The sequence below is a fragment of the Silurus aristotelis genome (assembly GCF_946808225.1).
Source record: "Silurus aristotelis genome assembly, chromosome: 16".
NCBI classification, from domain to species: Eukaryota; Metazoa; Chordata; class Actinopteri; order Siluriformes; family Siluridae; genus Silurus; species Silurus aristotelis.
The window spans coordinates 12032871-12047402 of record NC_139589.1 but is presented as its reverse complement, the minus strand read 5'-3'; the positions used below and the strand labels follow the sequence as shown (position 1 = coordinate 12047402).

General features: G+C 38.2%; 1 protein-coding gene across 2 annotated transcripts in view; it reads right to left on the bottom strand.

Annotated features, from left to right (window-relative positions):
• Positions 1 to 794: 794 nt before the first annotated feature.
• Positions 795 to 14532, bottom strand: part of rai14 (retinoic acid induced 14) — a 70325-nt gene continuing 56587 nt past the window's right edge. For both annotated transcript variants that reach the window (XM_083565053.1, XM_083565054.1), the window contains exons 12-19: positions 14306 to 14386; positions 14086 to 14208; positions 12601 to 12696; positions 10504 to 12066; positions 8954 to 9109; positions 8694 to 8759; positions 5762 to 6288; positions 795 to 3776 (exon numbers count right to left, since the gene is read on the bottom strand). In XM_083565053.1, coding sequence (XP_083421179.1) covers positions 6211 to 6288; positions 8694 to 8759; positions 8954 to 9109; positions 10504 to 12066; positions 12601 to 12696; positions 14086 to 14208; positions 14306 to 14386 — 2163 coding nt within the window. In that variant the 3' untranslated portion in view covers positions 795 to 3776; positions 5762 to 6210. The remainder of the gene's footprint in view (positions 3777 to 5761; positions 6289 to 8693; positions 8760 to 8953; positions 9110 to 10503; positions 12067 to 12600; positions 12697 to 14085; positions 14209 to 14305; positions 14387 to 14532) is intronic.

The window sequence follows — 14532 nt, the reverse complement described above, 5'->3', positions numbered from 1 at the left end:
AAATGTACATCACCTGATTCATTTTTTGTTTATAAATGTCACTAATAATAATAAAAAAATGATAATCCTTACAAAAAAAAAGTCACTGAGTTGAATCTGTAGTTTTCTATGTGATGCTGATTATATAAGTGTTTTTCAAAGTATTTGATATTTTTCCTGAACATTGCAGGTGTTGATGTTTGTATGTATGTTAATTTATGAACGGCATATAATTCAGTATTATAACAAGCTGAGCACAGCAAAGAAAAGTACATGTGCTTAATGTTTGCATTATATTTTCACTCACCAAACACTTTTATTAGAAATATACTAATACAAGGTAGGGTCTACCTTTGCTCTTAACTCTTTATGGCTTTAATTTAACAAGGTTTTAGAAACATTATATAAAATCCTACTCCATGTAGACATCATTGCCAACAATTCCTGAAAATATTAATTAGCATTTTCATGCTGTGGAAAAAATTAGCTTGGTCCAAAGTCACCAAATGTGTATGCATTAAAAAAAAAAGCTTTGGGATTTCATAGAACTCCTGTTCTGACAAATGTGTGTAGCCTGACATTGTTTTCTGCTGTTTAAGCTCATCAACTTCAAGGTTTAGTGTTCTGCATTTTGAGATGCGTTTCTGCTCACCACAATTGTACAGAGTGGATATCCAGTGGATAATGTAATCATTTGGTCAGCTCGACCAGTTTGCCCCTTCTGAATTAACACTAGAGAATTGTGCGTGATCAGCAGTTATAGAAATACTCATACCATGTAAACAATACACGAACACACACACATATACTCCAAATTGAAGATGCATGAACAAATTCATAGCGGTTTTATTAGCTGGGAAGAAAAAAATAAAAATAACACGTCAGGACAACTTCCTGAAAACATCTCTATTACAAAATCTAACAAAAACAACAGAAAAAAAAAACAACCCAAAGTATAGATCTTCAAATTGATTTTGCACAGTGTACCCTGCTACTCATGGAAGGTGACAAATGAAACAGAAAAGATGTTCTACAGATACCTTGTCTGGGCTGATCTGCGGTTTTCTGTGTTCACACGCCTGATCCAACTAATCAGCTAAGGAACAGGCCCTGGAGTCAGACTGTAGTGTGTGTGTGTGTGTGTGTGTGTGTGTGTGTGTGTGTGTGTGTGTGTGTGTGTATAGCAGGAACAAAAACACTGAAATAGGCAGAGCAGGTGGACTGCAACCGCAAGAACCAGGAGAAAAGACAGCAACTCTCTTAAAGACGGCTGTAAAGTGGGACAGTGGTGGTTCAGCAGTTCAAGTTGTGAGTTAAATCCCAGGAGTGCGGTGCATTTATCCCCTTTCTTAACACCAATGACTTCTATATGAAATATGATCAGTAAAATGTACTATGAGAATCATATTTGTGTACTTTTATTATTTATTAGTAACATAGTGGCTTTTATTTTAGATAAATAACTAGCACTTTTTTAATATTCCAGGCTCATAAAAAACAACAAACTGAAAATGAGTTGATTTATGTTAGATAACTAACTACATGTCTGGTAATATTACAATGTTAATATTAAGGCAAACGTTCGCACCTGAATCGAGCAAATCTACCTGATCTAGGCACTTTTAACACGTGCTAGTCAATGTTAATATGAGCTTACAAAATATAAACGTCAGCTAATGTAGCTGACGTTTATATTTGTTGGCTTTTATGTCAATAGATTTACAAGTGAGCTTGATAGTGGTTAAATATCAAATCTGCATTCAACTTCACAACATTCTAATCACTGGGAGCTATGAGGACTAAAACTGAAGAAGAAAAAAAAAAAAAAAAAAAGCTTTAGTGTGCTGTATAACTGAAAAGCACTTGTCCTACTGTCATGCATTAACCTTTTGAGCATTGTAAATATTTTCGTCTATGACAAACAAAAAAATAAAAAAGGTTACCAGATTTATAATATTAAAACCTAATACTGAAAAAAAGTCAACACTAAGTGACTGACATACAGCTGGTGTGTACTTCAAAATACTGCAGGGACACCGTTACGTCTGGCTTAAATAAGTGTGACTGGACTTCCTAACATGCCTTACGAATTAGCATAGGCACACACGGATACACGGATACACACGGATCGTTTTATGTCCTGGTTACTGCAAGGACTCCAGCTGGCATTAAAAACAGGATTGGAAAGAGAGAAAACTACTGCGTCTGGAAAGTCCATCTGTTCCATGGGCATTTCCTTTAAAGCTTTACTGGTGCTAAAGCCTCAGCACAGCCCAAAGCAACATTCTGTTAAATGCATCTGCTAGCACTATATAAACCTATTTTCCTGTACACATCATTTCCGACGTCCCTTCTTTATCAAAGGTCTGAGCAAACCACATATCAGATTTCTAGTTGTCTAACTAAAATGCAGTAACAGCTTTAGATCGATTGTGATGATCACTAACTAAAATATTGATAGGATTACTAAAGAACCCTAGACTATAAGATCATCAAACCATCCTATTCCTATAAGATTTGCAGGTCACTGACTCCAATAGTGTCACATCTCAAACTGAGCTCACAAATGAGCGCACTGGCATGAACTTGTGACAGTCTGACTTACATTAAACCATCTATGTCAGTGCTACAGGCAGGTGCAAGTTTAGCTACCATTAATTTAGATAATTAATATATGTGAACACCAAATTACATTCCAAAGTAACTAAGAAGGATAATGCCAATGGGCATCTTTGAATGTATTTATGGCTACATTTAGTGTAATTCGATACTATGGAGTTTTATTAATATTTTTTTAACTGTCAACTAATCCATCTTCTCTTGCATGAGGAGTAAAAAATATTTACTTTTATACAAATATTACTTAAAAATCCTGTCAGGTTAGCTGATATTAGTTATATAGCTGATGATCAAGAACATTTGCAATTAGGTCTTGTCGAAATACTAAAATGTTAGCTTGTTAGCTAATAAATTATAACTGACAGTGAAGATTAGGATTTTTCACTGTGATTTGTAATGTTTAGTAAATAGCTATTTTTAGATATTGAAAACTGATAGACATTAGTCATAAGTAATTCAGTGTCATTAATTATATTGAATTTGGTTTTTTTCAGACCAAAAACTCAAGAAGATGAGTAAATATATGTGTATAATCGGGCTCCAGTAAATTCATATGATATGACTGATACTGATATGTTTTCTCTCCAATTCAAACACTAGCAGAAACTAGAAACCAGGTATACTGTTTTTATTTTTCTAAAACAATCAATGCAATTTTTAGGAAATGTTCTAACATGGTTATGATAGAAACAGAAAGCTATATTCTGCTTTTCGATTTAAGTCAGTTTTTCTTTACTTTGCACCTAATGGCACAGCAAAGACACTAGCTCTAGCACTAGCCCTGTAGAGATAATGGTAAAAAAATTAAATAAAATGACAGTTACAATTACAGTTTTGGTTCATGGGAAGCTGCTATCTATCTGTCTGTAAAATTGAATACACTTTACTTAATAAATAAAAACAATTAATGACTTCATTATGAGCAATTTTGAGTTACACTGAATAATGGAAGGACTTTAGCAGTGACAATCTTCTAGAGTTCAGTGGAGTTTACATACAATTGAATCGGCCAATAACAAATTTCAAACAAAACGTTGCATCACAATATTTTAGCCAACATTACTAAATGCAACTAGTCTACTAGCTTTCTAGTTTATCTAGAAAATGCAACCTTTAATCGGTTTGTTAACCTTCTAAGTTTAACACTGATAAACGTAGTATTTTATGTGAAAGTTGAGCTACAGTACAGACCAAAAGTTTGGACACACCTTCTCATTCAAAGAGTTTTCTTTATTTTCATGACTATGAAAATTGTAGATTCACACTGAAGGCATCAAAACTATGAATTAACACATGTGGAATTACAGTGAGGAAAATAAGTATTTGAACACCCTGCTATTTTGCAAGTTCTCCCACTTAGAAATCATGGAGGGGTCTGAAATTGTCATCGTAGGTGCATGTCCACTGTGAGAGACATTATCTTAAAAAAAAAAATCCAGAAATCACAATGTATGATTTTTAAACTATTTATTTGTATGATACAGCTGCAAATAAGTATTTGAACACCTGAGAAAGTCAATGTTAATATTTGGTACAGTAGCCTTTGTTTGCAATTACAGAGGTCAAACGTTTCCTGTAGTTTTTCACCAGGTTTGCACACACTGCAGGAGGGATTTTGGCCCACTCCTCCACACAGATCTTCTCTAGATCAGTCAGGTTTCTGGCCTGTCGCTGAGAAACACAGAGTTTGAGCTCCCTCCAAAGATTCTTTATTGGGTTTAGGTCTGGAGACTGGCTAGGCCACGCCAGAACCTTGATATGCTTCTTACAGAGCCACTCCTTGGTTATCCTGGCTGTGTGCTTCGGGTCATTGTCATGTTGGAAGACCCAGCCTCGACCCATCTTCAAAGCTCTAACTGAGGGAAGGAGGTTGTTTCCCAAAATCTCGCAATACATGGTTCTCGGTCATCCTCTCCTTAATACGGTGCAGTCGCCCCGTCCCACGTGCAGAAAAACACCTCCAAAGCATGATGCTACCACCCCCATGCTTCACAGTAGGGATGGTGTTCTTGGGATGGTACTCATCATTCTTCTTCCTCCAAACACATTTAGTGGAATTATGACCCAAACGTTCTATTTTGGTCTCATCTGACCACATGAATTTCTCCCATGACTCCTCTGGATCATCCAAATGGTCATTGGCAAACTTAAGACGTGCCTGGACATGTGCTGGTTTAAGCAGGGGAACCTTCCGTGCCATGCATGATTTCAAACCATGACGTCTTAGTGTATTACCAACAGTAACCTTGGAAACGGTGGTCCCAGCTCTTGTCAGGTCATTGACCAGCTCCTCCCGTAGCCCTTTCCAGCCTTGTGGAGGTGTACAATTTTGTCTCTAGTGTCTTTGGACAGCTCTTTGGTCTTGGCCATGTTAGTAGTTGGATTCTTACTGATTGTATGGGGTGGACAGGTGTCTTTATGCAGCTAACGACCTCAAACAGGTCCATCTAATTTAGGATAATAAATGTAGTGGAGGTGGACATTTTAAAGGCCGACTAACAGGTCTTTGAGGGTCAGAATTCTAGCAGATAGACAGGTGTTCAAATACTTATTTGCAGCTGTATCATACAAATAAATAGTTAAAAAATCATACATTGTGATTTCTGGATTTTTTTTTTAGATTATGTCTCTCACAGTGGACATGCACCTACGATGACAATTTCAGACCCCTCCATGATTTCTAAGTGGAAGAACTTGGAAAATAGCAGGGTGTTCAAATACTTATTTTCCTCACTGTATATATGGAATTATATACATAACAAAAAAGTGTGAAACAACTGAAAAATGTCATTCTAAGTTCTTCAAAGTAGCCACCTTTTGCTTTGATTACTGCTTTGCACACTCTTGACATTCTCTTGATGAGCTTCAAGAGGTAGTCACCTGAAATGGTCTTCCAACAGTCTTGAAGGAGTTCCCTGAGAGATGCTTAGCACTTGTTGGCCCTTTTGCCTTCACTCTGCGGTCCAGCTCACCCCTAAACCATCTTGATTGGGTTCAGGTCCGGTGACTGTGGAGGCCAGGCTCATCTGGCGCAGCACCCCATCACTCTCCTTCTTGGTCAAATAGCCCTTGATGCCTTCAGTGTGACTCTACAATTTTCATAGTCATAAAAATAAAGAAAACTCTTTGAATAAGAAGGTGTGTCCAAACTTTTGGTCTGTACTGTACGTGAAAGAAAACGATAAACAGTGACATCATTAGTTGATTAAAAGTTAAGCCCCGCCCTTTTTTACAATGTATCATATCATCTGCATTTGAGTTGTGCGCTCAAACCTGACCACCACAAATATAAAGTCGGAAGTATCAAAAGTTGCGGATTCAAAATGTATCGACACAAAAACAATTTCAACACAAGATAACGCATTCTGTGTACTCATAAGCCTTATTTTACTGCTTCATTCTTTATTTGATTGTCTGATGCTTTCATTATCAAGTGCTTGCAAATACAAGAGAGTAATATTTAAACCTCATTTCATCCTTCTACTTTTTCCAGAGATGCTAAAAATGACTGCTGATTCCTTTTCATCTGGACACATTCTCAATGGAAGTGCAAACTTCCTTCTACCACTGTTATTTAGGCAGGGTCTGGTCTGGAGGAACATGTCAGCACTGTCATTTTTCCTCTGCTGGTATTTTACACATCACCAGAATTTGTTTCAGGGCCTTTTGAACATCTTCATCCATCTGACCCTGTAATATGCAAGAAAACAAGTTATTGTTAAAATTTTGTTATGAGCAGATTCATTTATTTATTTATTTATTTTTTAAATAAAAGAATTGTAAAAAACGAAATTGAAATATGTTGTCCGTCAGCTCGAATGCACTTCTTTAAAGCCATGAGGCTAAAGTAGCTACAAGTAATGAAAACTTGTGGTCTGCAGATTTACATTGTATATTCTATCTGCATGTTTAAATTTGTTTAGAATGTCAGGCACACGTGCTCTTGTGGTTTTCTGATGCTAGGTCACTATCTATAAACATGGATAAAAGTTTTGACGAACTATCGATCTCCCTCTGCGTTTTAAGGTCACTAACTGACAAGAATTTAGTAGAATTGTTGTAGATATTTTGTCAAATAGGTGAGTTTCAGTTTCAAAAACTATGTGGGATGGCAAGCACATCAAACTAGATAAAAAAAACTTTCTAGGAAAAAAAAAAAGGAAAAAATAACCCTCAAAAACAATGAATGATTTCATTTGCACAAAAATTAGCATCAAACCTTCATTTGAGGTGTTTGTGTCTACAGTGTACACAGTTGAGTGCATGCGGTAAATGATGAATAAACCCTCCCCATTTATCCGGGCTTGGTACCGGCACTAAGGCTTGTGCAACCCTAATGGCTGGGGTCGGTTCCCTGACCGGGGATCGAACCCGGGCCGCAGCGGTGAGAGCGCCGCATCCTAACCACTAGACCACCAGGGAACCTCGGAAAATGACTGCCTACACTTGGTCAAGGCAGGGTTTGAGATGCTACTCTTTGTTGACTTAGCGTACAATTTTGCGTTTTTAGTGTGTGTATACACGGAGTGAGTGTATTTCACCTCAAGGGACAATACTATAGAGAAATAAAATAAAAGAGTACTCAATATGCAGCTTGTACAGCAGTACTGTCCTCTGAAAACAACTCAAAATACAGCCATTACTGTCAAAATAGCTGTCAACAAATGTGAGTACACCCTAAGTGATAACAGCTGTACACCATTTAGCCATGCAAAGCCACATGTCCTATTCACAATGTTCATCTTTTTGTCTACTTAACAAGACCATACAAATTGGTGTATCTGGTATTAAAGCAGTTTAAATGTGGTGCTTTGAGAATAATTCTCTCATACTGACCACTGGATGTTCAACACGGCACCTCGTTGCAAAGAACTATTTGAGGATTTGATCATTAGAATTGTTGATCTCCACAAAGATGGCCGAGGCTATAAGAAGATTGGTAACACCCTGAAACTGACTTACAGTACAGTGGCCAGGGTCATATAAGAGGCCTCACAAGGGTCCATCCAAGAATTTGAGTCCTCTTGCTGTACGTCAGGTGCAGAAGCTGGCTTCAAAAATCAGACTCATGAGTGCTGTAGCATTGCTTTAAAGGTTGCAGAATCATCCCAGAAGAAAACAACCTGTCCTAAGGCATTAATTACTACAACCATGTCCTGTGATCTGATGCGACTAAGAAACACTTGTTTGGCTCAGATGGTGTCCAGCATGTGTGGTGACTCCCTGGTGTGGAGTACCATGAAAATTGTGTCTTGCCTACTGTCACGCATGGTGGTGGTAGCATCATGGTCTGGGGCTGCATGAGTGCTGCTGGTACTGGGGAGCTGCGGTTCATTGAGGGAAACAGGGATTTTAAAATGCATTGTGACATTCTGAAGCAGAACCTGATGCCTTCCCTTCAGAAACTGGGCCGAACGGCAGTTTACCAACATAATAACGACCCCAAACACACCGCCAAGATCACAACTGCCTTGCTAAAGAAGCTGCAGGTAAAGGTGATTTAGTGGTCAAGTATGTCTCCACACCTGAACCCTATTGAGCACCTGTGGCGTAAACTCAAGAGGAAGGTGGAAAAGCGCAATGTGTCTAACATCCAGCAGCTCCATGATGTTATTATGGAGGAGCTGAAGAGGCTCTCAGCAACAACCTGTGCAGCTTCCTTAACAAGACATACTGAAATGGTTGCTGAAATGTGAGGGGTGTACATCTTAAACCCTAGCTTGACTGAGGGTGTCGAACATGAATTTTTTTTTATATAAACAATTTTCCCTATGCAACTGTGCAAACTGTAGACACACACCTAAAACGATGAGTGGCATGTCTAGCATAAACTATAAACCATTACAGATGATAAAGCCATTCACAATTTATCTGTATATTCGAATATAGGACATCTATTGCATATATTAGTGCTACTGATTGAGGAAACTATTTTAGACTAATTTAATAGCTATAAACGTCATAGCCTTGTAGCTCCACTACAAAAGTAATGTTTATCTTGGCTTTATTACTTTCAAATTAAGAGGGTAATAGCTGTTATTATAACCTCCTTTGGCTGGAATGCTCTTTTAATAGTGGACTGAACAAGTACAAACCTGAACAGCATAGAGGAGGTGCATTCTGTACACAGAAACAGTTTCATGGTGTCTCTTCTTAGTCTCCTGTTTAAAACAAAAAAGTCAAACAATTAAACTATTCATTCATCTTGAATGAATAGTTTTAGGTGTGTTGTTACATTTACATATTACATTTTCTTTTTGTATTGATTTGTTTCATACAAACAGATGTACTTTTATACTGGGTAATCTTCTGGGTGTTTCGGATTATACAAAGGTAAAAAAAGCCTTTAACTCACAGCCAGTTGGTACTGCAGCTGTTTGATCTGCTGTTGTAGGGAATCAACCTGCTGGATCTGCTGGCGGTTTTTTGGGCTGCTTGTTGTGTATGAGAGCTGGGACAAGCTGTTCAGGGCCTCCTTCAACTTCCCCACCTCTTTTGACAGATCGTCAATCTTAAAGAAAGGGAAACAATGGCACACTACAAATGAGCAGGAAATAAAGTTTAGCAGCCTCTAGAGGTGTAGTCTAGTTTATTGTTGTCCTGTTGTGAATTGAGCTGAACGTGTGCTCCATGTCTGATCAGATAACTGAAATGATCCCAACATTAGTCTTCATATTTCAAACTTTATCTAAACCGCACTGAAGATTTTCACTGGATTTTACAAAAGTTTTGTAAATACCGATTTGCCTTCACACTCGTGTTTTAATGTGTGTGAACGGCCCAGCCTATTTACATACAGCGATGCCATGTTCAAATGCACAGACAGCTGTGAGAATGTAACAACCAATCAAAAGCATGAAGAATAAAAGGTGAAAGCATTTTGGAATGAATATGCCAATAAAAGTATTTAATAATGTGGAAAATTAGTAATAATAACGGCCAAATATTAGATCTTAGATTAGATCTCTAAGCTAAAACATCTGTTTATGGTTTACAGCTATGCACAGAAAAAATACCCATCCTCTATATGCTGTTTAAAATGGAATGATTGTTTTTATTTGTCCTCATTAATCCATTTGTGTTGCCTCTTGTATTTATTTTGGGTATTCTTAGTAGGAGTATTCCCTGACCTAGTAAACAGGAGGATGTGTTTGTGATAGAGACTCTAAAGCACTTATATAGGTTAATGTGCATAGATTTAAATACTGCACATAAAATAATACCAAGTAATTTAGTAGTTCTAGACAGAGAAATGCAGTAATTTATGCTGATTATATCATTTGATGTCGGTTGAGGTTTATATTAATCTTCTTATTCCTGAATTTACACACAGTGACAAAATTTTTTTGAATTTACATAATTTTCATGAATACCAAATTTCTTGCATAAACACTTGTAGTAATGATTTATGCCCAAATCCATTTCTGCCCAGCTTGATAAATGAGGCTCCTTGGTTTGAAACTTTTTTAATCATGAAAAGTGTAACTTCAAAATGTTTAGCTTGATTAAAAAATGTGTCTTTTAATTTCTAAAATGTGCTACAGATGCTTACAATGTTTTTTTTTTTGTTAGAATAAATAGTTCTGAGTAATTGTTTAAAAAAGTTCCACATGACTAAAGTTAAAATTCTGCTGAGAGTGTGACTATGAGTTGATTAACAATGTGAGCAAAATTAATTCTAATGGATGCCTATTCCTGTTATACTACTACTTATAATAAAAATGTGTATAGCAGCTTTTTTTAATTAAATACTCAAAGAAAAAACAAATATAAAATGATTAGAAAAATAATAATAATGAAAAAATGGAATGAAATGGGGAAAAGAGAACAGACAAAAAAAAAAACCCCTTCATGAATGAATCATGTTTGCTGAAATTGAACAGGTAGATGAGTGTTTGTATTTACCTTTTTATTCTTCTCTCTTTCTGAGTGTACATGATTTTCCACCATTTTTTTCAGCTGTGTGATGGCTTCCTGGGCCTCTCTGCACTTTCCACTCAGCATCTTATTCTCTTGCTCTCTCTCTACCATGAGCTTCTGCGCTGCCTCGTTCTCATTCTTGCTATCCTTCACCTCCTGCCAGGCTGCAGTCACCTGCAGTGCCATCTCATCCTGCTTCCTCAGAGCATCCTGAAGAAGCTGGGTAAGGTGACTGATCTTCTGCTCCAGGGACTCTATCATCTGCTCATGATCCACTTTGGAAACACAATCATTCGGAATCACGTCTTCCTCCACAGCAGGTCTGTTTTGTAAGGCGTCCAGCTGTGAGGTCTTCTCCGTAAGCTGTTGTTTAAGGATGTCCATCTCGGACTCTAAGCTCTTCATGGCATTTCCTAAAGAGGCCACGACTTGAGTATGGTCTGCAACGCTCACTGATGACTTGGCCTGAATTTCTGCATCCTGTTTGAGTTGAGAAATTTCTTTCAGCGCTGACTGATACTTGACATCGGTGTCATTTGACAAGTTCTGCATGTCTTTGATCCTATTCATCAGCTCTTGTAATTTTTTCTCGTGCTGCTCTTTAGTCAAACACACTGACTGTGATAGCTGCTTGGTCTCCAAGGCTTTGGACTGGATCTGATTTCGGGCTTCTGCAAGTTCGTTTTTCGCCTCGCTGTAGGATTTTGAGAGCTCCAACAGCCGCTTCTGGAGTCCATCAATAACCCCACCCATCTCAGCCTTCATCTCATCGAAGTCTTTAGCAGCAGCCTCCACGGACACAGTACCACGCAAGGCCACCTGAAGCATCTTTATCTCGTCTTGAGCCTCCTCGTACTTCTCAATCAACAGCGCCTTTTCTTGGTTGTTATTCTCCACCAGAAGGCTGTAAGAGTTTTTCAATTCCTGACACTCATCCTCTACAACTTGACAACTTTTACTCTCTAGCCGAGCCTCCAGTTCTTTTATCAACTGCGCATCATGCATTTTGTCTTCCTGCAACTTGGCCAGCTTTGTCTTCAGATCTTTAACCTCCTGTTCGAGACAGCTTTTTAAAAGGTGAAACTTTTGTACTACTTGATCATCTTGGCTTGGAGATCCTGTAGGTGCCACTCTCGCCCTCTCCTTCCGGTGGGATTCCAGCTCAAACGTCACTTCCTCGTACTTTTTCTGCAGGACTTCCAGCTTGGCCTTGATGTCAGCCCTGCTTTCTGACAGACTTTCATTTCCAATTTCCCCTGTATGAGAGTTGGGCTCAAGTCTGGATTGCAGGGAGTGATTTTCCAGCCTCAACTTATCCAATTCAATTCGCAGGAAATGCAGCTCGTCCCTAAGCACTGCAATTTCTTTCTCGTACACCCCCTTTGTGGCTTCGCTCACCTCTTCAGCTTTAAACGTTGAGACCTCAGAAAGCTCCTGCTCACTGGAGAGATCGAATTCAGCATGAGTGGAGTGGTATGATGTGTTGGAGCCAATGCTGTTTGGACGCGAGTCCACCTGGCCTTCCTCACCTTGAGGAGGTGGACGCTTCTGTTTAGCACGAGAGAAAAAAAAAAAAAAAAAAAACACGTCTGTGCATAGTACACTGGGTATAAACAGCTTCAATTCTACATAAAACAATTAATTATTTTATTGAACAAGCATCTCTGCTGCTATCTATAATAAGTTATAACAAGACAAGTGCTCTGTATTAGTTCAGAAATTATTTTAATCCCAATACAAACAGTTATATGTGATTTCAGTAACAATTAATAATAATGTTGAAAACAAAGCAAGCCAATGTTTTAACAGATCACAACAAAGCATAATAAAAAAAAGGACATACACTATGAACTGTACTGCATTACAATCTGAGATATGTTAAATGATATGTATAACATTTATAAATGCAGCCATACAATGACTTCCAGTACAAGTGTGTGATTTATATATGTTAAACCTGTTAGTGTACTTACTTGTTAGTTACATTGTAGTCAAGTGCATGGATGTAAATTTCAGACACAAACAGTCTTACCTGATTGACTACATATGCTGTAAAAGGTTACGATGAAGCAAAATCATTACCTTAATGATCTGGGCAAGCTGCTGGTTCTCCAGCGAGAGCGATGCCACCTTGGCTTGAAGGGCTGCAAGCAATGCTGAGTTTCCACAGTGTTCAGTCTGCCATAACACAGGAAAGCAAACAGGGCTTAGTTTCAAAGACCATTTTATTAGGTCTGTAGTTAAAAAAAAAATCCTCACAAAATTTCTAGAAAAGCATGCGGCATGCCAGAGCACACGGAGAAAATAGATTTAAAGATCCTCTTGCAGTAGCATCAGCGACAGCCTTATTAAAGACGAGAGGATTCCCCTACCTGGTAAGTCGCATTAACACAATTCAGAGAGAAAGAACAAATGAAAGCGCCAGGGCTATCAGAATCCCAGTGCTGTGTAAGTCTATAATTAGCAGCTCAACCCATACGCATTGGTATAAAAACATTTTGCATACAGTATTCAACAGTCCTACTGAATTCTGGATTCTGATTGGCCAGGTGGTGCTGTTTCATTTGCTGTAACAGCTGCTGACTATATCACAACCTTAAATCACATTTATTTTAATTCTAATATTCTACAATAATAAAATGTCTATTTTAACAGCTCATTCACTACATGGCAGTTGATCTATATGAATTAAAACACATTGCTGAATTATTTATACTTTTTTTGTAAGCAGGGGTTTGTTTAACATTAAGAGATGGAGTTTGCTGGCATGTAATGGTTTATTCCTTGTGGAGTTTTGCAAACATGACACTTCTGATATTCAATAAAGAAAAAAAGGGAGAATATGAAGAAGTTATGGAGATATATTTGCCCCTTATGATATACTACCTGGGTAAAGGTTTGGAAATCTGAATATGACACCCAAATGTGCCTTTCACAGTGCCTCTTTTGCTTTTATAATTACCTCTACTAAAAGATTGTACTGTGTGGCTGTGGGAATTTGCTCACTCAGCTACAAGAGCATAATTCAGCTACAAAAGCATAATGAAGGTCTGATGAGGGGGTCTGGTGTGTAGCAGGACAGCATTCCAGTTCTAGTTTTAAAGGTGTTCAGTGGATTCAGGGTTCTGTGTGGGACATTCAAGTTCTTTCACAACATTTTAATTGGCCATGCTTTGTGCACAGGGGCACGATCATGCTGGGGCATTGGCCTCTTAGTTCAAGTAAGGGGAAATTATAACTCTACAACATATAAAGCCATTTTTAACAGTTTGAAAAAGAACCTCATATGGGTGTGATGGCCAGGTGTCCACATACCTTTAGACATACCGTGCATTTAAGTAAATTAACAAAGACCGATGTATGGGAACTGTAGTGAAGTTTCATAAAGGTATGAGGCTGCACAGATGTGAGACAGTCTTGCTGCCGTCACATCCCCTTAAGCGAAGTCCTTTACCTTGCCCGGGTCGGCAGATGCAGCTGGTAAAATGGGTTCCAGAAAACGCGAGTGGCTGAGGATCAAAGCATCTGCCACATGAGAGAATATTAAAGGGCTTGTGCTGTACTCGCCTTGGGCTCAGTCTGCTCCGTAATCTGCTTTAGATCTGCAATGGTCTCCAGCAGCATACTCTTCTCTTCCTGGAGCTTCTCGATCTCCTCTCTCAACAGTGAAACACTCCGCAGGTCCACCTCCTGCAAAAACACCACATGGGGAAAAAAGCCTTTACTCAGTTGTTGTTCTTGTGCAGTCCAGCATGAAAATGGATCGATATATCTTATTGTTTTTTACCTTATAATTGAATCTCTTGTCACCCTTACTTGACACCGGAGTCTCATTTGGAGTCAAATATGGCGGCGAGACGATATCCAGCTGAAAATATGTAGAGATATTACAAGGCAATACTCATTTGATCACTTTGTGTTCCTGTGCAATCACTTGAACCACTCACTTGAATCTATCGAAACAGATTTTACTTCAAAAAAGTTAATTTCCAATTTTACACTCACCATCAACAA